At 50.1% G+C, this 22,956-nt stretch overlaps 1 protein-coding gene across 1 annotated transcript; it reads left to right on the top strand.

Moving 5' to 3' along the window:
- The first annotated feature begins 6,723 nt into the window (after positions 1 to 6,723).
- Positions 6,724 to 22,712, top strand: Cd40 (CD40 molecule). Its single transcript, XM_021194140.1, has 9 exons — positions 6,724 to 6,855; positions 13,500 to 13,578; positions 13,888 to 14,013; positions 14,227 to 14,373; positions 14,689 to 14,782; positions 17,545 to 17,606; positions 21,133 to 21,219; positions 21,326 to 21,357; positions 22,165 to 22,712. Exons 1-9 carry the CDS (start codon positions 6,805 to 6,807, stop codon positions 22,354 to 22,356), a joined length of 870 nt encoding a protein of 289 aa, XP_021049799.1. The 5' UTR covers positions 6,724 to 6,804; the 3' UTR covers positions 22,357 to 22,712.
- The last annotated feature ends 244 nt before the right edge of the window (positions 22,713 to 22,956 follow it).

The following is a 22,956-nucleotide window of genomic DNA, read 5'->3' on the forward strand; positions in this document are numbered from 1 at the left end:
TAGCTGTGTATCCCTGGCTGGCCTAGAACTCACAGAGATCCACTTGTTTCTGCTTCCCCAGTCCTGGGATTACTTGAGGATCTGAACTCAAGTCCTCCTGTGTTGGGAGCAAGTATGTCACTGACTGATCTGTCTTTCCAGCCGAACGTCGGGTTTTATACTCCTCGTGTCCTCCTATGATTCACTAGTTCCTGTAGGTCTACTGAGGGAGGGGAATCAAACATGGGTGTGAAGAGCAGGAGGTGGGAACACAGGACTGTCTTGGGGACTGGCCAGTGCAGGAATGGCTAAAAGGACTTCTTTATATTCCAGACTCCCGAGTCTGGAAAACCTACCCTACTGCTCAGCCCCTTTCCAAAAACATTATCTTCTGTCTGTGTTGAGAGTTCTGTCTTTTACATGACAGTGTGGGGAGTGGAAGGGGGCTGGGCAGTAGGAACTCCCTTTTAGATGAGGGTCTCAAAATAGGCTTCCCTGGGAGACACCATCTGTCTTAGACCAAGCTAGGGAAGAGGAGGCTGATGGGTTGGGGAGGGACACAGACAAAGCTCTAAGCTAGGAACAAAGAAAGCCTGACACCTGCAGGTCCCTAGTGAGCAGTGAGCAGGCACCAGAGGGGAAGGCCCACAGAAGATCTGGAGATCACAGCAGGAAATCTGAGTCACATCTTCTACCACCACATCCATCCCTCACAGCAGACCCCACAGTCCGAGAAGGCTGCGGTCCATGTCTGGGAGTCAGACCCAGCCAGGCCAGCAAGCCATTTTAGCCAGAGCCCAACGACGTTTTTTGTCAAAGCAGCCCTCTGCTTTGTTGACTCTTCGGGTTTTCCAGATTTCTCTCCTAGGTGGCCCAGTTCCTCTTAACAGATCCCAGCTCAACACTGGTGAATTACAGGGAAATATGTGGGAATCCCAGCCAGAGAGTACAGTCATCCAGAGGGGATGGCCTGCCATGCAGCCCTGGGGGCCCAGGCAGGTAGGTGCTAAGGGATTCCTTTAGTCTCAACAGCCTGTGTTTACCTAACAAGTACTTAATCAGCATGCTTTAGACGGCAACAGATGGCCCTGCTGGCTAGTTTTATTTTTTGTTTGTTGTTTTTGAGATTTATTTGCTTATTTTATGTATATGAGTACACTGTCTCTGTCTTCAGACATCAGAAGAGAGCATGGATCCCATTACAGATGGTTGTGAGCCACCATGTGGTTGCTGGGAATTGAACTCAGGACCTCTGGAAGAACCGCCACACCGTTGTTGTTGTTGTTGTTGTTGTTGTTGTTGTTGTTGTTGTTGTTTTTGTTTTTTAAATGTCAACTTGACACAAGCTAAAGTCTGTGAAAGAAGGGGACCCCAATTAGGAAAATGCTTCGGTATGATGGGGCTGTAGACAAGCCTGTAGGGCATTTTCTTAATTAGTGATTGATGGGGGAGGGCCCAGCCCAGTGTGGGTGGTGCCATCCCTGGACTGGTGGTCCTGGGTTCTGTAGGAAAGCAGGCTGAGCAAGCCATGAGGAGCAAGCCAGTAAGCAGCACCCCTCCATGGCCTCTGCATCAGCTCCTGTCTCCTGATTCCTACCCTGTTCCAGTTCCTGTCCTGGCTTCCTTCGATGATGTACAATGTTATGGAGGTGTAAGCCGAATAAACCCTTTCCTCCCCAATGTGCTATTCCAGCTGTTTCACCAGAGCAGCAGAAACCCTAACCAAGGCAGTGACTAAGACACTGATCTCCTTCTCTCTAAGAATCAAGTCAGATGTGAGGAATGGCCATTACCAAGGTTATGGAGCAGAAGTTCTGTTAGGAATCAGCAGGGAAATCCAGCAGGTTCTGTGTTGTGGGGAGCCAGGTCTCCCCAACAGACTTTACTAAAAGAGGTGGAGCAGACTCCACACCCACTAGCCACAGTCCTGGTTTATCATCTATGACCACTTTAATTAATAATCCCGGGGAGGGCGGGGTCTTCGGTTTTGCTGAGTACCACAGGGTGTTCAGTAGAAGGGAAAGGAATTAACAGAGGGGAGGCTGAGAGTCGCGGAGGCTCAAAGGACCTTGTGGAGATTGAGGGCCACTGTAGAAAGGAGTGTGGGATGCCGTCCTCCTGAGGTCTTCCTGGCAGTGGACAGGGCCTATCTGGGCAGAGAGACTTGGACAGAGCAGACATGGCAGGGCAGCTGGCCTGGACGCTTATGTTCCAGGGAGCCGAGTGAACGCCACAGCAGCCAGGCCAGAGTGCTTCTCTGAGCTTTCATCTAAGCAGGTTGACTTCTGGGAAAGAGGGCTCCACTGCAGTCTCCAGGTGGTAGCTTGGCAAGAGAGGAATGTTAGAATCTAAGCTGGATGTCCCGTCAGAGAACTGTGTAGAGGGAGAAGCACAAAAGTCACTCATTGGCCCTCGGCAAACCAGCACTTGGCCACTGCAGACAAGGAGGGTCAACCTGCAGGGAGAGAGTGCTTTGCAGAGGCCAGAAACTCCATCAGAGAGATCTGGCCTCCCCTGCCTCTTCCTTCCCGTGAGCTAAGGCTCATCTCCCAGACAGGCTTTTCTGCCTGCCTGCTTTGTATTTCGAGCTGACAAGATTCTTTCTGGCTCAAGTCAATCCTTGGCTGAGCGGGGAAGATGAAATGAGATTTAAATTGAGTTTGAGAATAAAGCATCAAAGGACGGAGGTTTAACAACACAGAGAGATCCAAAAGTAATGCAATCTGCCCAAAATGTCATTAAGGGACAGAAAAGGGAAACTTGGCTGAGCATGGCTGGAGGGAGAGATTAGGGTGAGCGCTTCATTATCATGCTCCCACGGAGGCGAGCTGCCTCAACACACAGGTTCCACAAATAAACAGAATAATTGAAGTACAGCGGGGGTGGGACTGACTTGGAGAGTGAGCTTGGGGAGGTGGGTGTGTTTGCCCCAGTGGGCTGTGGTGGGGGAGGAGTTCCTGAAGGAGGCGCACTGAACCCCAGCTCTGAAAAATGAGGTGACAGGAGGTAAGGGAACAGTAGTGTCAGGTGGAGGTGACAGCATGGACCATGAAGTGGAAGGCTGGTTAGAGGTGCAGATTTGGAAGCCCAGAGCTGGGATGGTTCCCTGGAGCCGATACAAACTCACTGTGTAGACCAGGCTGGCCTCAAACTCCCAGAAAGTCACCTGCTTCTGCCTCCGGAATACTGGGATCAAAGGCGCGAGCCACAGTATAGCTAATATTCTTTTTATTTTTCTTAAATAAAACTTTATTGTAATGAACTTTCAAATAAAAAAAAAAAAAAGTCATGTAGTGGGATTAATCAGAACCAAAGTCTACGCATCTCCATGAACAGTTAACAATTGGCATAGCCATTAGCCATTCTGAAGCAGTGGAGTTCACATTGGATTTTACACACACACACACACACACACACACACACACACTCAGGGTTTCTCTGTGTAGCCCTGGCTGTCCTGGAACTCAAGCCTGGACCAGGCTGGCTTCAAACTCAGAGATCGGCCTATCTCTGTCTCCCAAGTGCTGGGATTAAAGGCACGTGCCACCATCTCTTGGCCTATTAATTATATTTTTATGAACTTATCTACCACAAAAACCCTGATAAAGCCGGGTGTAGTGGCGCATGCCTTTAATCCCAGCACTAGGGAGGCAGAGGCAGGCGGATTTCTTGAGTTTGAGGCCAGCCTGGTCTACAGAGTTAGCTCCAGGACAGCCAGGGCTACACAGAGAAACCCTGTCTTGAAATACAAAAACAAACAAACAATAAAAACCCTGATAAATACATGACAGAGTTAAAAACCTGAAAAAAATTAGTTCTATATTATTTTTCATTAAACATGTACACAATGCATACAAATACACCCCATACACATATAGACATATGTACATACACACATACATATGCACACATACACAAGCGCACACGTGTAAATGTACACTTAAGTACAGTATAATATGTAGGAAAAGGAAGAGGGAAAAGGGCTATTAAGTGATGAGGAGAGACAGGATGCAGGTTAAAGACTCCTGAATAGAGTCTGTCCTTTATCCAGAAGCTGTGAACTGTGACCTCCAGGCATGCACCTGCGCCACCCCCTCCAGCCCCACAACCCCGGTCCTTGCTTCTCACAAAGGCCATTTCCTCCAGGGTCTGGAATCCTGGCTCACTGTTCTCCCCAGCATCCCTCACCCTACCTCCTTGCTGGACCCTTCCCTCTATGGAAAGCTGACAATGGCCCCCTCCCCTGGAAGCATCTCACTCCCCTCCCCCTCCTCACACTCCTCTCAGCCCAACACCCTTCCCTTTCTTTCCCTGGGCCTCACCACAAGCGGCTCCTAGGGATGTGTGTGAACTGAAATATCTTCCCTTTATCTTGTCTGGTCTGCACCCCATGGGGCAACCCGAAGGCTACTATTTATTCTTTCACACATTAATTTAAGATGCTTTAATTGCCGCTATGATATGTTTTATGTAATATAATTAATGTTTTAATTCTGTTGGACTGGCTTCCCCCAGGCAGTTTTGAGAAGGGCCCAATTTTGGAATCAAGCAAATAAGGAATAAGCAAAAGCTGAAGTTATCTAGCAATGCTCTCTCCCCTCCCCCACCCCCACCCCAGCTTCCAGGAATGAAAAGCAGACTTGTTGTCCAAAGGGGATGAAAAATAGGGAAAGACAGAGTCATTTTTTCCTCATCCTGGATGTCTTCCAGTGGCTTTAATGGAGACTCCTGGGCCCTGATTTGAGTGTTTCTGGCCTTTTTGAATGTAGCCAGCATGCTTTCTACACAGGAGGCCACTGTAGCTTGGGGTCAGTACTGAGACCACCGGGGGGTGTGTCCGTCTGGCCATCTTCTTTGTGACAGAGGTTTTTCGTGGGGTGAGGATTGACAACCTATTCAGACACTCGCTGTGAGGCTCTGAATTAGGACAGTGGCAGAGGTGACAGGACAGGGGACTCCAGATCGAGGAGCAGACAGAGTAGAGGAACCTGATCCCCAGGTATGCTCCTCAGCCAATCATCTGGCCCTGTGTGCCTCACAAAGGCAACTTCGGCGGCTGAGACTCTTGGGTATGGAGTGAAGATAAAAGAAGCTATTACCGTGTCTTTGGCTTGATGGAGGATGGAACTCATAGGCTCCTATGTTTGAATGTTTGTTCCCAATTAGTGGAACTGTTTTGGAAGATTAGGAGGTATGGCCATTTGGAGGAGGCGTGGCCATCTTGGAGGAGCTGTGTCACTAGGGTTTTGAGGTTTCAAAGGGTCATGCCAAGCCCAGTCTCCCTCCCCCCTCTCCTGCAGCCTGTGGCTCAGGGTGTAAAGCTCTCTGGTACTGCTCCAACTTCACGCCATGATGATCATGGGCTAACCCTCCAAAACTGTGAGCAAGCCCCCAATTAAACGCTTCCTTTGTAAGAGTTACTCTGGTCATGGTGTCTTCATAGCAGTTGAGCAGCGTGGAAGACAGCCCCCAAGCCTGGGGTTCATGCAGCATGCCTGCCTTCCCCCGGGCTTCCGTTTTCTTGCGGCCTGGTCCCTCAGCATGGCTTGGATGTTCAGTTTGCAGGATCAGTATCCCAAGCATTAGCTAGTTCAAGTTCCTGGGAGGGAACCGAGATGGAGATTGCCACTCAAGTGAACTCGATGCATCAGACCCAGAGCTTGGACCAGAACCCAAGCCATCCTAGCTGCAGAGCAGCTGTGAGCTCTGGTTCAAAATCGGTGGTGGCAGTGCGGGAGGCGTGGGGTAAAGATAACCAAACAACCTAAGTTTGATATAGGGATCCCACATGGTGGAGGGAGACAACTAACTCCCCTAAGATGTTCTCTGACACCCATACACTGTAAGAGGGGAGGGGGGAGGAGGAGGAGGGAGAGAGTGGAAGGGGGAGGGGGAGGAAGAGGAGAAATATGAATGATGAATAGTGGTGGTACTGGGAGAGACAACACCCAGGGTAAAATGCCCACCATACAAGCATGAGGACCGGAGTTCTGGTCCTTGTTCCTGAACACGCCTCAGCCCCCATCCCCCCCGGAAAGTTAATGGAGGAATAGGGAGGGTCTCTAGTTTTCTATCATTTCTCAAGGGCCCTTTGACCCTACCAAAGGCTGGGCCGTACAGTAAATGCTTGTCTCCAGCCTCTGGATGGAGCTGGGATGGGATAGAAGTCAGTGGAGACACGCGGGTGGCACGCGGCACGCGTGGCTAAGAGGATGGGATGCTGCCCCCTACTCATGGGAATTTCCTTCTCAAGAAAGAGAAACTGGGTAGGGAACTCATTTCCTTGAATTGCCTCCTGGCCCTTCAGCTGTGGTCTTTCCCGTTTTCTGAGTTTGCGGTGACGCTGGGGACTTCCTTAGACCTCTCTGGAGATGCTTTCAGTTCTGCAGAGATTCCCAGGGGTATTGGGTGTGTGTGTGTGTGGGGGGAAACAAGAGTGTCCCTGTGGCGATCCCCAGTCCCTAGAGTAATCCTTCACCCCTCTGCTACCTTGCAATCAGGAGAGTCCTTAGCCCTGCTATAGTTGGCTTTTCAGGTCCTGGATGCGAGGAGGGGGTGCGGGGGAGGGTAATGTAAGAAAAGGGCTCCTCTTGGGACCCCTCCTCCTCCCGCCACCTTGGTGCCCATCCCTTAAACTCCTGGGGACAATCAGACTCCAGGGAAGGTCCTGGGGAAATCCCTGCTCAGTGACTAGCCAAAGGCCCACCGCGATTGGTGCCCGAAGACCCCGCCCTCTTCCTGGGCGGGACTCCTAGCAGGGACTTTGGAGTGACTAGTGGTCTCAGCAGGAGCCCTGTGATCTGGCTCCTCTGATCTCGCCCTGCGATGGTGTCTTTGCCTTGGCTGTGCGCGCTCTGGGGCTGCTTGTTGACAGCGGTGAGTGGCTTCTGTTTCTGTTCTAACCTCCAAGGGGGTTAGGGCTTTGAGAGTGAGAGATGGAAAGAGAAGACAAGACTTCTTCCTTTCTTGATTTGGGAAAGGTGGGCTGCTCCTCTTTCCTTCCAGAAGGTTGGGGTTCTGTTCCACGCAGTCCACAGGGGGAGCTTAGAGAGGCCTTCACCGCGGTGCCTGGACAGCTTTGTCTGATCCAAGCCTTGGCTCTGGGGCTGACTGCAGAGATTGGAAAGTGTTAGCAGACAGGAAAGCCTGGCTAGGGGAAGGGGCAGGTCTGGCCTGTTTCCTGTCACTTTCCCATTGTGGACAGATGTCTGCCACCCGTGGTTATCTTCTCCTTGCCAGTTGGGGCCACTTTGTCTAGGGAATCTTGTGTGAACAAGACCCCAGGTACTTTTTAGGGAAGAGGTAATTTACTAACCATACCCGTATCATAGCCCCGTATCATAGCCAAGCCAATCTAGAGAAATCCCCAAGTTTGTGCCTCTGCCTCTTGAACTTAAGGTGGTACAGGAGACACCCGGAGGAGGAGGAGGAAGAAGAGGAGGAGGAGGGAGGAAGAGGAGGAGGAATAGCTTTAGAACCCAAGATAGGATAAGAGACAAGACTAGGTTTCTGCAGGCACTAGCAGGGCTCAGACCCAATCAAGCACATCTCGGGGATTTCTAGATTCTTGATTCGCTTTTGGTTTAAATATATTTCTGCAGTTCCTCATTCTGGAGTCTGGGAATCCCCTGACTACCTGAGTCTCAGCCCCTCTCCTCTGGCGAGGCTCCCCTAGCTTTCAAGCTGGGTAGATTCTTTCTGGTTGGAGACAGGGACCTTGGTACTTCAAGGGCTCTGAATTGTCCACGCAGGAAGGTGTCGTGTTTCAGGACTGGCTTTCTGCAGCTGTGACAGTCAATGCCCTAAGCACATCCCTGTCCCGCAGCCAGTGTCACCTAACCCAGGTTGGCCTCAAACTCACAGTCTAGTTGAGAATGACTTTTCACAGTTTTCTTTTTTCCTTCTGTTCACGCATGGCTTGTATGTATGCGTACATCTGTGTGGGAGCACACGTGTGCTTGCATGCGGTGACCTGAAGTTCATACCATGAGTCATCCTTGGACACGGGCTTACTCATCCACACAGGGTCTCAAGCAAACCCAGAGCTCCCCATAGGGTGAGTCTCACACATCAGCTGGCTCTGGGGACCCTCTGCTTCTGCCATCTGAAGCTGGAGTTACAGGGAGGCCACAACAAAGACCTGGTGCTTGCGCATGTTTCTGGAGATCTGAATTCTGGCCCATGCATGTATATGGCAAACACCTTGAGAGCTCAGCCGTCTCTCTCCGGTCCTTGAATCTCTGATTCTCCTGTCTTCACCTTCCCAGTGCATGTACCGCCATGCCCAGTTTTATGTGGCGCTTAGAATAGAACCTAGGGCATCACGCATGCTAGGCAGTTACTATACCAACTGAGCTACATCCCCAGCCAGAGTACATAGATTCTGACATGTGGCCTGCCAAGGATCCCCGTGGAGGTCAGCCACAGGAAAGGAGAAGAAGCGAGAGAGTTGCTTTTCTAGCTTTCATATTTTTACCCTAAGCCAGTGGTTCTTGTCACAGAGGTGGTCTAAGACCATCAGAAAACACAGATATGTACATTACAATTCAGAATAGTAACACAATTGCAATTATGAAGTAGCAACAAAAATAATGTTTTGGTTGGGGGGTCACCACCACATGAGGAACTGTAATGGGTCACTGCTCTAAATAAGACTTTTAGGTAGACTGGACGCAGGAAGAGGGTGAGGTGTGAGAGAAGTGGATGAGGGCCTTTGGGAGGGATGGAGGAAGAAACGTAGGTGTGATGGAGGCTAGTCTGGACCACTCAAGAACCAAGTCTGCCCTTGTAAGCCCCAATCTGGGCTCCAGGGAGGGACTGGGCCCTGAGAGAAAGAACAAGTGCTCTTTACTGACCTCTTCCTGTGCAGGGGCTGTGAGCGAGACCACATGTGGCCTTCATTTGATTTCTCCCAATGTCTCTGTTACACAGATGACCAAAATGAGGCTCAGAAAGGGGAGGGGTTTTACCCAAAGCCTCTTGACATGGCTATGAAGCTATGTCTGCCTGACTTCTGAGCCTGCCACTCACATGGAGAGGGGTCTCCAAGCTGTGGCCCTGAGACCTTTTGTGGAGGAAGGACCGATGCTCTGGGGGGATGGAAACTGGGGCTGACTGGCCATCAGAGGGAAGGTGTCTTTTCCAAAGGTGCCATTGAGGATGTCTGCTGTTCTAGAAGGAAGGAAGGAAGGAAGGAAGGAAGGAAGGAAGGAAGGAAGGAAGGAAGGAAGGAAGGAAGTGGGAAGTCTCAGGGAAGATGAAAACCGGGGATGATGCCCTGTTGGGGGCAGGTGCTTTCAGGTACATTTCATTAAGTGATTTGCTCAGATACCCAGTTTGAGTGAGAGTTCTCAATTTCCTGGATTCTGGACAGTCAGACAGCTACCAGGGTGCAGGACACCAGGGCAGACCCCCATCACCTATGTGTGCTGATTAAAGCTGCCATTTTCTGACTACTACCTTGCTATAGAGCCAGGCCACACACCTGTGTTCTCTCACCTCTCACAGTCCAGCCTCCAGGGCAGGTGTTACAATCCCATTTTGAAGGTGAGAACACAGGGCTGGAGAGATGGCTTAGTGGGTAAGAGCGCACACTGGCTGCCGTAGCCACGATGGGCTGGTACATAAATACAACAAGAGTAATAAAAACAAAGGACACACGGTCTCAGAGAGGCAAAATAGTCAGGACGGGGTACAGAGTGACTTGTCCCGTTCTCAAACGCGGGCTCCACACGGTCTGTAGCTGTGGTTGTTTCTAAAATGAGACCTGGCTTCAAGGAGCACACGGAGGAGCCGGAGCGATTGCTCTGCCGGTAAGAGCGTGTGCTGCCCTTGCAGGGAACTGGAATCGGATTCCCAGCTCCCACCCTCTGCAGCTCCAAGGGATGTCTGATTCCCTCTTCTGAGGGTACTTACACTCACGCTGGTTCATATTCATATATCTACCTCTAATCAAAAATAAAATAAATCCTGTGGCTAGAGAGATGCTCAGAATATTGTTGCTCTGGGAGAGTACCCAGGTTCAGTTTTCTAGCACCCGCATGTGGTCCGCAACCATCCTTGACACGGGTTCCAGGGAATCCAGTGCTCTCTTCTGACCTTCAAGGGCACCAGGCATGCATGTGGTGCATATTCAGACTACACTTGCACACATAAAATAAATAAATCTAATTATTTTTAAAGTCTTAAAAAAAAAAAACAAAAAAAAAACACCCTCACCTGAAACCTCAAGGATGGGGTTGCGGCTGAAGCACTCGCCATATGAGCCTGAGGACCTGGGTTCATTTCCTGGAATCCATGCAAGGTAGTGTGTGGTGTCAGAAGTTCAAGTCTGACATCCTAAGGCTCCTACTGTGAGACAGGAAGTGGGGACAGGGGAGTCTGCAATCCTAAGGCTCCTACTGTGAGACAGGAGGTGGGAACAGGAGAATCCCAGAAGTTTTTAGCCAGCAAGCTGGGCATTAGCAACCAAGAACAACAAAAAGATGGTGTTTTAAACACGAGGGAGGTAGTATTGTTAGCGGTGTTGTCCACTGACCTCCGTACACTCCAGTTATGGCAAGAGCACGCTCCAAGTCACAGACCCAGCAGTGGGCATTGTGTGTGCACACACACCAAAACACAGGCCCACTTTATGGTTCTTAAAAACTTCTACACTTAAAAAAAATGTAGTTTTCATTATACTTATTTATTTATGTATTATTTTTATGCATGTATGCTTGAGTACCACAGCGTGTGTGTGTGTGTGTGTGTGTGTGTGTGTGTGTAGGTCAGAGGAAAAGTTATGAAAGTTAGCTCTTCTTACCATGTGACTTAGGAACTGAACTCAGGCTTGGCAGCAAGAGCCTTAACCAGCTGAGCCATCTCTCTGGCACTTGCTCTCTCTCTCTCTCTCTCTCTCTCTCTCTCTCTCTCTCTCTCTCTCTCTCTCTTTCTCTCTTTCTTGTATTTTTCTTTTTTAAAAATATTTTTTTCAAGTTTTTTTTTTTAATATTTATTTATTTTATGTGATTACACTGTCACTGTCTTCAGACGCACCAGAAGAGGACATCAGATCCCATTACAGATGGTTGCGAGCCACCACGTGCTTGCTGGGAACTGAACTCAGGACCTTTGGAAGAACAGTGTTTTTAACTGCTGACCCATCTCTCCAGCCCTGTTTGCATTTTTCAACACAAAAATAGCTGTGTAGCTCTGGCTGTCCTAGAACTTGCTCTTGGCCTTGAACTCAGAGACCCACCAGTCACTACCTCCTGAGTGCTGGGATTAATGGTTTGCACCACCGCTGCTCGGCCGACTGTTTCTGGAAGTGTTACAGCTATGCTATGAGGGAAAAGTTTCCTCTGAGTGTTGTAGATGTGAGGAGAAATCCCAAAAGGCTTCCCTGTGGAGGTGTTGCAGCTCTGAAGGGAAAGGCATCCTGGCAGCCAGGGGATATGGAGTATCACAAAGTCACACTGGATGACAGACCTTACACAAGAGAAACAAGAGTGGCTGCCTCCGCCCAGGGGAGAAGCAGCAGAGAACTGAGCTGCAGGCGGCTTAGGCAGGGTTTCCTGGGGGAGGAGTTATCCAGGATGGAGTCCTCCAGGGCGGGGATTGGTGAAATTTCATGCTCTGGGATTGGTGGGTTTTCATAGTTTTTTGTTTCGTTTTGTTTTTTCCCCAGCTAGGAAGTGGGGCTCAGACCTTTCCCCCTAGAGTTTCACTGTTCTTTAAAAAACATCATTTTGGGACTGGAGAGATGGCTCAGCGGTTAAGAGCACCTACTGCTCTTCTGAAGGTCCTGAGTTCAAATCCCAGCAACCATATGGTGGCTCACAACCATCCATAATGAGACCTGATCCCCTCTTCTGGTGTGTCTGAAGACAGCTACAGTGTACTTAGATATAATAATAAATAAATCTTTAAAAAAAATGCACCAAGAACACTTAAAAAAACAAACAAACAAACAAAAAAATCATTTTGAGCCGGGCGTGGTGGGACACGCCTTTAATCCCAGCACTCGGGAGGCAGAGGCAGGCGAATTTCTGAGTTTGAGACCAGCATGGTCTACAAAGGTCTACAAGTTCCAGGACAGCCAGGGCTACACGGAGAAACCCTGTCTCGAATCCCCCCCCCCCAACAAAAAAAACATCATTTTGTTTTATTTCGTGTGAATTTGTGTTTGTTGGTGTGAGGGTGTCGGATCCCCTGGATCTGGAGTTACAGATGGTCGTGCGCTGCCATGTGGGTGCTGGGAACTGAACTTGGATCCTCTGAAAGAGTAACCAGTACCCTTAGCCACTGCGCCATCTCTCCAGCTCCTCCCAATCCCTTTCTTATTCATTTAAAATATTACGTTTATGTATGTATGTATGTATGTATGTATGTATGTATGTATGTGTGTGTGCGCGCACACACACACACACACACACACACACACACACACACACACACACACAGGTTAGATGCTAACTTTTGAGAGTTGGTTTTCTCCTTCCATTTCTGGGCATTGAACTTCTGGTTATCATCTTGGCAGCAAGTGCCCTGATTGGCTGAGCCATCTTGCTTCTTGGTTCTTCAAGGAGTAAGTCTCTAGCGCTAGATCATAGTTAACGTCTTTTTTTCTTTTTTCTTTTTTCTTTTTTTGAGACAGGGTTTCTCTGTGTAGCTTTGGCTGTCTTGGAACTCACTCTGCAGACCAGGCTGGACTCACAGAGATCTGCCTGCCTCTGCCTCCTGAGTGCTGGGATTAGAGGCGTGCGCCACCACACCTGGCTAACAACCTTTGAAAAGACTTTGAAAGACCTGCTAACAACCCACCCCAGGCTTAAAAGTAAAATCAAGAGCAGTCAGAGCGAAGGATCTCTCTCAGCCAGGAAAGCTACGAGTTGGGGCTTAATCACCCTGTTACAAATCTGTTGAGTGTATTTTTAGGGTTTCTTTTAATTTATAGGAAGTGATACTGGCTGTCCTCTTGGGGCAACAGTAGAAGATTTACAGTTAAAAGAAGTGTGTTTAAATTAACAAGAAGCAGCTCATAGCATGGGTGGTACCGGATGTTCTAGAAACAAATGTTGAGAGTGACACAGTGAACGCATTGAATCCCGCCGCTGTGGGACTCTGTTCAGTGTTACCCTCTGCGGGGCGATTCTTATCCTTCTGGTGGCAGGGAGCTGGGGACAGAAACCTGGAGAAAGGCTGAGGCCAGCTTGAGCCAGCAGCCTCGGGACTCTGGAGGAAGAACTGGAGTTCTCCCTACCTGCTGGGTCTTTGGGAGCACTGAAGAGTCCTGTGCATCTATCTATCTGTTCGGATTAGAGGGTTCTGAGTTCTTGCTTTGGGAGATGGCAGAAAGACTATGTGACACAGAGTAAAACAAACAAACAAACAAACAAACAAAACCAAATAGACCTCACTCACACTGTGGGGGCTCACTTCTCTGCTTTGGATTTCCACATTGGCTACAGCCTGTGTCTTTGCTAACTTTCAGCATGCCTGTGGAAGATCCCTTCCAGCTGCCCACTTCCGTTTTTTAGGTCCAGCTAGGACAGTGTCTTACGTGCAGTGACAAACAGTACCTCCACAATGGCCGGTGCTGCGACTTGTGCCAGCCGGGTGAGATGCTAGCCCTCCTGCCCCGGACCCTTTCCCTCTTGGCATGCTGGTGAATGCAGACCCCATATATAGACTGTGAACTCAAGTCTAAAATGACCCATTTCCCTTTTTTCCTTGATGCTGGAATACCCCAAGCTATCGTCTCTTCCATCTTCCTTACTCATGTAGGCTCTGAGATATCCGTTCCCAAGCTCCAACCCCCTGTCCCCGACTCCAACCCCTTCGCCCCCAGTCCTGGCTCACTGGGTTGTGACACAGTCTGTGTCACAGGATTGGCCCAACCTGCTTCATATCCTCCTGTTTTTTCAGGAAGGCGACTGACAAGCCACTGCACAGATCTTGAGAAGACCCAGTGCCACCCATGTGACTCAGGCGAATTCTCAGCCCAGTGGAACAGGGAGATCCGCTGTCACCAGCACAGACACTGCGAACCCAGTGCGTGGGGCTGCCTGGGAAGGGGTACTTGAGAACCAGGTTGTTATTGCTAATGCTGAAATCCCTCTGTTGTCAGTGGCCAGGGTCTTCCTGTGAGCTGGAGTCTGGGTTGAAGCTAGTCTAGTGACAGCTGTACCAGCAGAGGATGTGAGGAGTGGGGTCCTGGCTGCGGCCCAGCGGGTTTTCCCGTTCTTCCTTCTCATCTCCGCTCAGATCAAGGGCTTCGGGTTAAGAAGGAGGGCACCGCAGTGTCAGACACTGTCTGTACGTGTAAGGAAGGCCGACACTGCACCAGCAAGGATTGTGAGGCGTGTGCTCAGCACATGCCCTGTGGCCTTGGCTTTGGAGTTGTGGAGATGGGTAAGTGGCCTGCCTGGGTGGGTGGGTGGGAACCAGCTCTGTGGGTGGGAGAGAAAAGCTGGGGGTGAGCTTTGGGTCTCTGGGCTCCAGAAGCTGCGGGCAGAGAAAGTCCCACCTGGGCTGGCATCTTTCATTCAGATTCTGACCTGGGCTCTGGGCAGCTTCCTGCGGGGTTGCGGCCTTCGGGGCTGCATCACCTCGGGGTAAGGAGCCAAGGGCAGGTGCTCTGTCCTGCCCTGCTTGTCTGCTGGCTCCCTTGGGAGTCAGACACTGTGGCCCAGGTGTCTGCTCATGTGTCCTCCCACATCCTCCCAGCCACCGAGACCACGGATACCGTCTGTCGTCCCTGCCCATATGGTTTCTTCTCCAATCAGTCATCACTTTCCGAAAAGTGTCATCCTTGGACAAGGTATAAGGTCACCTCTCCCTAACCAATGATAGGGTGGGTCCTGTCTCAGTCTCTTTAGCCACCTGCCTTTCAGTCCCTGACTCCCCCCACTCCCATGGCCTCACTCACTGGTGAATGTGACCCTGTGGCTGGCCTAAGGGACACTTTATGCAGGTTTTTTTAGCCTGCTTCTGCTTAGTTAATAGGAGCCTGTTGATTTCCATATCCTCTTGAAGTCTGTCTTTTTAAAGCACCACGACACTCGTACTCCCCTTTTCAGTTCACTTTCTTGGTTGGTATGTGTATGTGTGCATGGATGCATGTGTGCATGCATGTATGTGCACATATATGCATGTGCATGTGTGCATGTATGTGCACACGTGTGTGTGCATGCATGTTTGTGCATATATATGCATGTGCATTCGTACATGTGTGTGCATGCATGTGTGTGCACGTGCCAGCTATCAGTTTGGTGTGTTCCTCCTCAGGTATTGTCCATCTTTTTTTTTTTTTTTATTGTGGGTTCGAGGGCTTGAACTCGGGCCCTCAGGTTCTCAATGCTTTCCCGAGTGAGTTATCAATGACCCCAGCCCTTCTGGACTCTTACTTGTATTTGCCGGGCTCTGTCTGGGTTCTCTGACCACTTTTTTCCACCTCTCCTTGGCTGTCTTATCTACATCTATGGCTCCATCTCCCCCTGGATTTATTTGTCCTTTGGTCCCCAGATGGTCAAGTCCCACTGCTGAGTGTGATGGCTCACCAGCATCTGTACATTCAGAATGGCCCCTAGCCAAGCCCTGAGCCCCAGCTGACAGGCAGGTTCTGGCTCCAGGCAGTCACACAGTGAGCTGCCCACCCTTACCTTCACCTCCCAGTCAGTCAGGCCCGTTACATGTCACATGACTGCCTTGGGAATCCACCTCATTACTCTCTAGAGTGGTCATGTGAGTTCACACCTCCTCACTGTGGTGTGGTGATGGCTCTGTCTCCTCATAGGCTCCCTGCCTCTGGTGTTTCCCTTGGCAGCTTTGCACCATGCTGCTGTTGGGAGCTTCCGTAGCCCCTTTTGGATCACGATGCTTCATGATTTAAAGCATGCCACGTCTCCCTGCTGCCTTTGGGAGGAAGCCCAGACTCCCGGGAATGGGGCTGGGCCTTCCAGCTACAGTTCCTGTCTTTCCCCCAACACCTCGCACTCTGCACTCGCACCCTGGCACACCGTTTACTCTTCTGCTTCAAAGTCTCCTGTTTGGGAGAAAACTTAACACACATGCCCTATTCTTTTTTATAATTCACATTTAATGTTTTTTAAATGGGCAAACCTGTCACCTCAGGCTGTTTCCTTACTACCCCTTCAGAGAGTCAGAGAGAGAGAGAGAGAGAGAGAGAGAGAGAGAGAGAGAGAGGCAGAGACAGAGAGACAGAGAGACACACACATAGAGACAGAGACAGAGAGACAGAGAGAGACAGACAGAGGGACAGAGAGACAATGGGACAGAGAGAGACAGAGAGACAGAGGGACAGAGAGACTGCTAATAAACAAACAAACATATTGACATACCACTCCCCTCTGCCATGACACACACACGCACACACACCCCACACTGGTCTCTCCTGTGCTTGGATTAGTGCCTGCTTGCACTCACACTCACCATCCTCACTGATGGGTTTAGCTGTTCATAGAGGTTCCCGCCCTGGAGTCAAATGTGCAGCCGCCACACTGCCCCATCTAGCTGCTACATGCTGCTGTTTCAACTTTTATACCCTTTGGGGACCCTTCTGATCTTCGCTGGGGACCCCCAAATCTGCCTCAGTATGTGTGAGACCCTCAGGCTCTTATCGGAGACTGGGATGCCCTTAATCTCAGGAGGCTTCAGCCGACTTGTAAAGGTACTGAGGGCCTTCCTTTCTCACACAAGGCTAGAGCACGCCTCTCTTCCACCACATCCGGGTTTTCCTTTGCCGTGTCCCCTCTGTCCCCTCCTCCCAGGACCTCCCATCCACACCACACATCTCCACTTCTGTCCTGCCTCTGGCTGCGTACTCTGCTGCAACATCTCCCCCAGGAGCTGTGTGGGAGCAGGTCCTCTTGCCAGTCAGGTCACCTGGCTAAGTGCCTGCAGCTGCCCTGCCCGGAGCTGTCACCACCACACTTGTCACCATGTGACTTCCCTCATGTTACACGGTTCCTACTTAGCTGGGTCCCACCTTCCCATCCTTCAATGCCTTCTGATCCCCCTTCATGGAGAAGTCTTCCCAGAAGACCCTGAAAGCAGAGCTTCTTAGCGGGGACCAGTTCTGCTCTCTGTGGGGCGTTGGCCACATCTGGTCATCTTTCAAATGTACTTGGCGAGGGGGTTGTTCCTGGCACTTGGTTAGTGGAGGCAAAGGTACTGTTAAATAGTCTATGAAACATACATAGGACATTTCCCAGCACAAAATACCTGCAGATGCCAAGGCTGAGAAGCCCCACCTGAGACCAAACTCATTCCCTCCCCTTGCTGCCTTCTAACCATCTACACTCCTGGCTATTCCCATTTCAGTATGGCCGTAACCTTTCCTTTCTGTGGGTTTCTGTTCTTCTTCTTCATTTAATGATCATCTTGGGATGCTGCACTGTAAGTCATGTGCTCAGTGAACAAGGACTTGCTCCTTGCTGGGGGACTCCCCTGGGCTTGGAAGTCTTATGGTGGGGAGCCTTTTTTCTGTCTGTCTGTCTGTCTGTCTGTCTCTGCATGTGTGTGTACATGCACATACATGTGTACACATGTGTCTTTGTGCAGCTGTGAGGATGAGAACTTGGTTGTCCTACGGGAAGGAACGGATCAGACTAATGTCATCTGTGGTGAGTCCAGGGGAGAATGACCTTGCCAAGTGTTTGGGAAGCAGGGAGCTGGGGAGAGACTGAGGCGTGCAGGAACACTGACAGGGGTAGGAGTGAGACCAAGAGGCAGTTTGGGGTACAGTACCTTAGCTCCTGTCTTGGGAGCTGGGTAAGTCACATCCCTTGTCTGAGCCTCAGTTTCTTCAATTGTGAAGTAGATTGACAGCAGCTCTTTCCTCCCTTGCTTGGGTGGTGTAAGTGTCTGGCATTGGAATTTTGCAGTTCAGAAGCTGCTGCCCCTTGCTTGAGGTTCAGGGTCACTGTGACAGTGTCACCTGGTAACCTCAGTTTGGATGCTAGAATATGAAACTTGACCATCCCCCTGTGGATCACAAACTCAGATAACAATAGAGACCAGGTCACCATTGAATGAGTGAAGACAGAGAAGGGTAAGAAAGCTAGGTCTGGTGATCGGGCCTACAAGTGCAGCCACTTAAAGGCAAGAGCTTTGTAAGTTCAAGGCTAGCCTGGGTAGCTTAGGAAGATACTGGCTCAACATAGAAAAGGGCTGAGATGGGTCAGTAAGTTAAGTTCTTGCCTGATGGCCCAGCTTCCATCCCCAGCATCCATGGAAAGGTGGAAGGAGAGGACCAGCTCCTAAAAGTTGTCCTCTGACCGCTGCATGCACAGCACAGTACATATGAGTGCGCACACATCATGCACACATCATATACACACATCATGCACACACATCATGTGCACATCATATATACACATCATGCACACACATCACGTGCACATCTTATATACACATCATGCACACACATCATGTGCACACACCATACACACATCATGTACATACATCATACACACATATCATGCACACACGTGCACACATCATGCACACATATCATGCACACACATCATGTGCACACACCGTACATACATCATGTGCACATATCATGCACACACATCATGTGCACACACCGTACATACATCATGTGCACATATCATGCACACACATCATGTACACACACCATACACACATCATGTACACACATCGTGCACACATATCATGTGCACACATAATGTGCACACACCATACACACATCATGCACACATATCATGCGCACACATCATGCGCACACATCATGTACATGCACACACACAATAATGGTAAATAAAAGTTTAAATATGTTTCTAAGGCTGGAGAGGTGGCACTTGCTACTCTTACAAAGGACCTGGGTTCAGTTCCCTGAGCCCATGACAGGCAGTATATAACTGCCCATGACTCCAGCTCCCGGGGATCTGATGTCTCTGCTGGCACTAGGCAAGTACATGATGCACGTACATACCTAGCACTTTCTGATATTCATAAATAAAAATAGGTACAAATTAAAAGACATCAAGAAAAGCAAGAACCAAAAAAAAGAAAAGAAAAGCAAGAAGATAGCTGGGGGTGGGGCTCAGTGGTGGAACAGTTGTCCAGCATGCTGAGGTCCTGGGTTAGACCCTTATATTTGTCCAGCATGTGTGAGGTCCTTGGTTAGACCCCTACATTTGTCCAGCATGCTGAGGTCCTGGGTTAGACCCTTATATTTGTCCAGCATGTGTGAGGTCCTGGGTTAGACACCTACATTTGTCCAGCATGCTGAGGTCCTGGGTTAGACCACCACACTTGCCCAGCATGCTGAGGTCCTGGGTTAGACCCCCACACTTGTCCAGTATGTGTGAGGTCCTGGGTTAGACCCCTACATTTGTCCAACATGCTGAGGTCCTGGGTTAGACCCCCACACTTGCCTAGCATGTGTAAGGTCCTAGGTTAGACCCCTACATTTGTCCAGCATGCTGAGGTCCTGGGTTAGACCCCCACCTTGCCTAGCATGTGTTAGGTCCTGGGTTAGACCCCTATATTTGTCCAGCATGCTGAGGTCCTGAGTTAGACCCCCACCTTGTCTAGCATGTGTGAGGTCCTGGGTTAGACCCCCACACTTGCTTAGTATGTGTGAGGTCCTGGGTTAGACCCCCAGTGCCACAAAGTAAAAAAGAAAATAAAAGTGCAGTCTCTTTGCTTTTCCTCAAGATTACCCTTTGTCTTGGAAAGGCATGAGTGGATGGAGTGTGAAAGCACTCGAATTCATGGGTAACATTTAAGAAGACATCGAGAAGGGACAGTAAGCAAGAGAAAACATTTTGAGATGATGCTAGAAAAACCAAAAACATGTTTTAAAAAACCCAAAGCCCAAAGACCAGTGATGCACAACATAGCAAAATTTTAAATTAAGTAAGAGCTGGGCTGGAGAGATGGCTCAGCAGGTAAGAGCACTGACTGCTCTTCCGAAGGTCCTGAGTTCAAATCCCAGCAACCACATGGTGGCTCACAACCACCCATAATGAGATCTGATGCCCTCTTCTGGTGCATCTGAAGTCAGCTACAGTATACTTACATATAACAATAAATAACTTAAAAAAAAAAAAAAAAAGTAAGAGCTGACCTTGCCAGACCCGAGACCCTGCCTACCTTCTTCATCCTAACCTTGGCCCTGGTTCCAATACAAGTTTATTTAAAAGCCAGGTAGCCACCCATGGACCTGTGTCCCATGGACCTGTGTTTGTTTCACTGGTGTCTGCCTCCCGTGTGATGGTACAGGCAGGAGAACCCCAAGTTTAAGGCCAGCCTGAACCACTTAGTGAGACCCCGTCTCAAAGAGGACTTACCTTTATGACTGTGTGTGTGTGTGTGTGTGTGTGTGTGTGTGTTTGCACCCCTTGCCTCTAAGACTACCTGCCCTTTGGTCTTTTCATTTGTCACTTAGAATAACAGTGCAGTCATAAGAGATACTTTATTTCTCTCCGCCTTACTTCCATAGCAGATGTAACAATTCGGGTGCTAGTGCTGCGCGGCACAACATAGGGAAGGGGAAAGCAGGCAGGCGGGCTGTCCCTTCACCACACAGCTGACGAACACACCAGATGGGAAGCTGGCTCACTGGGGGCTTCTCATTCCAACTGCAATCTCCCAGGGCTACAGACAGCTCAAAGGGTAGGAGAATTTACTATGCAAGCATGAGCTAGGCATGACCACACCACTTGTGACTGTGACCTTAATACCATGTGTGTGTAGGGGGTGGCACTAGAAGGAGAATTGTGGGTTGTTGCCTCCCAGATTAGCTCCAGGCTCAGTGAGAGACTCTGTCTCAGCAGAAGGTGCAATATGGTGGATCGGGACACCCACATCCTCCTTTGGCCTCTGCATGTGTGCACAGATGCACACACCTAAACACATACAAGGCCCATATATACCATACCCCCCACCACCACCACACAAAGATGGACTCTCAATTTATAAACACTGGCAAATACCATAAAGCATTTTAAAAGTTCCCCTAGTGACCACATTACCCACAATGCTACTGTTTGAAAGCTCTAATATCAGGGGGCCTGGATTCTGGGAGGGAGTAGGGCAAGGAGTAGGAGCACCTGCCAGTGGGAGCACCCACCAGTGGGAGCACCCGCCAGTGGGATCCACTCAAGTTTGTCTCTCCAGGTTTACAGTCCCGGATGCGAGCCCTGCTGGTCATTCCCGTCGTGATGGGCATCTTCATCACCATTTTCGGGGTGTTTCTCTATATCAGTGAGTGCTCAGGAGAGGAAAGGGAGGGGGGTTCAGCCCTGCAGAACCAGCCAGTGATTGATCCTGACTCAACCTCCCGATGCCCCACACCCCTTCTTCTCATTAGAAAAGGTGGTCAAGAAACCAAAGGATAATGAGGTAAGCCATCCCCGTGTGAGAGAAGCTGGAGTGACTGGTGGGCAGGTAGGGAGGCTCATGGCGTAGGGAGACAGACTCAGTGAGCAGAGAGCTTGTATTGGATCCCTGAGTGTGGATCCACGGAAAAGGCCTATCACGCCCGTGCTGGTGGGGGAAATGGACACATGGTATCCGGAGCTTGCTAGCCAACCAAGGTTCCAAGAGAAACCTTGACTCGGAAAATAAGGGTTGAGAGTGCAAGAAGACACAGGATGTCAACCTCTAGCCTCTAACAGTGCGTACATGGGTGTGTGGACCCTCTACCCCATGCGCATACACCCAATTCCACGCCATACTCCGCGCATGCGCAAGCGCACATACATGCCGAAACAGGTTCCGGGTCTGTCCCTGGAACATATAGGTGGGCTACTCGCACCCCCACCCAGCACTGCTCTCAGTCTCCATCCCTTCCTCCTACTCAATCACTTCTCCTAGGGCAGAGCTGGGCATCACTGGCAGAGAAACTCTGGCTGTGCTACGGCCTTGAAGGCGGGGAATGGGGGTGGGGGGGGATCCCGCATTCAGAGGCCAGTAGGTGGAACCAAAAGGGCAGCTTCTCCTGCTGGCCGGCAGTGGCTCCGGAAATTTCCTGCCAAATTTCATGTGTCCAGCAGGGGGCAGAAGGCATCCAAGAAATCAGCTTTGGTACACCCCCGCCCCCATCCTCCCACCCCAGTGGAAAGGACTTGGAGAAGGGATTTTATTCCTCAGAGGCAGGATGGTTCTGTGGCTAGAGGTAACCTTGGATCTCATACCTTGACTCCCCAGACCTTACCCCCTGCAGCTCGACGGCAAGATCCCGAGGAGATAGAAGATTATCCCGGTCATAACACCGCTGCTCCAGTGCAGGAGACGCTACATGGGTGTCAGCCTGTGGCACAGGAGGATGGTAAAGAGAGTCGCATCTCAGTGCAGGAGCGTCAGGTGACAGACAGCATAGCCTTGAGGCCCCTGGTCTGAATGCTGGAACTGCTTTGGAGGCGATGGCTCGGGAGCAGGGGCCTGGCTCTGAGGACTGCTTGCTGACCTGTGAAGTTTGAGAGGATCCAAGACAGAGCCCAGTGCATCTAACTCTCATGCCTGGCCCCTGTCATTTCTCGACTTGCTTTTTAAGGATGGAGGGAAAGCTCGGGCGTCGGGGGTTCGCAGTGATACCTACCAAGTGCAGCAGTGCAGGACCCAGAGATGTCTTGCTGCGGCTTTCACTGTAAGGAATCATGGACACAGGAGTCCGTGGCTAGCGGCTTGTGTTGCTAGAGGGCACCTGATTGCCCATCAGCAGGGCACTGGCTAAATAAATTTGTAATTATTTATACAACATCGTCTCAGAAACTCTAGCAGGTGAGACAGAAAACAGGTAGTGGAATGATGGGAGAAACAGCTTTTGAAACACATTCCGCCAGGCGTGGGGGAGCACGCCTTTAATTCCAGCACTTGGGAGGCAGAGGCAGGCAGATTTCTGAGCTTGNGGCCAGCCTGGTCTACAAAATGAGTTCCAAGACAGCCAGGGCTATACAGAGAAACCCTGTCTCAAAACAAAACAAAACAACAACAACAAAA

This window comes from Mus pahari, chromosome 3 (genome assembly GCF_900095145.1).
Source record: "Mus pahari chromosome 3, PAHARI_EIJ_v1.1, whole genome shotgun sequence".
Classification (NCBI taxonomy): domain Eukaryota; kingdom Metazoa; phylum Chordata; class Mammalia; order Rodentia; family Muridae; genus Mus; species Mus pahari.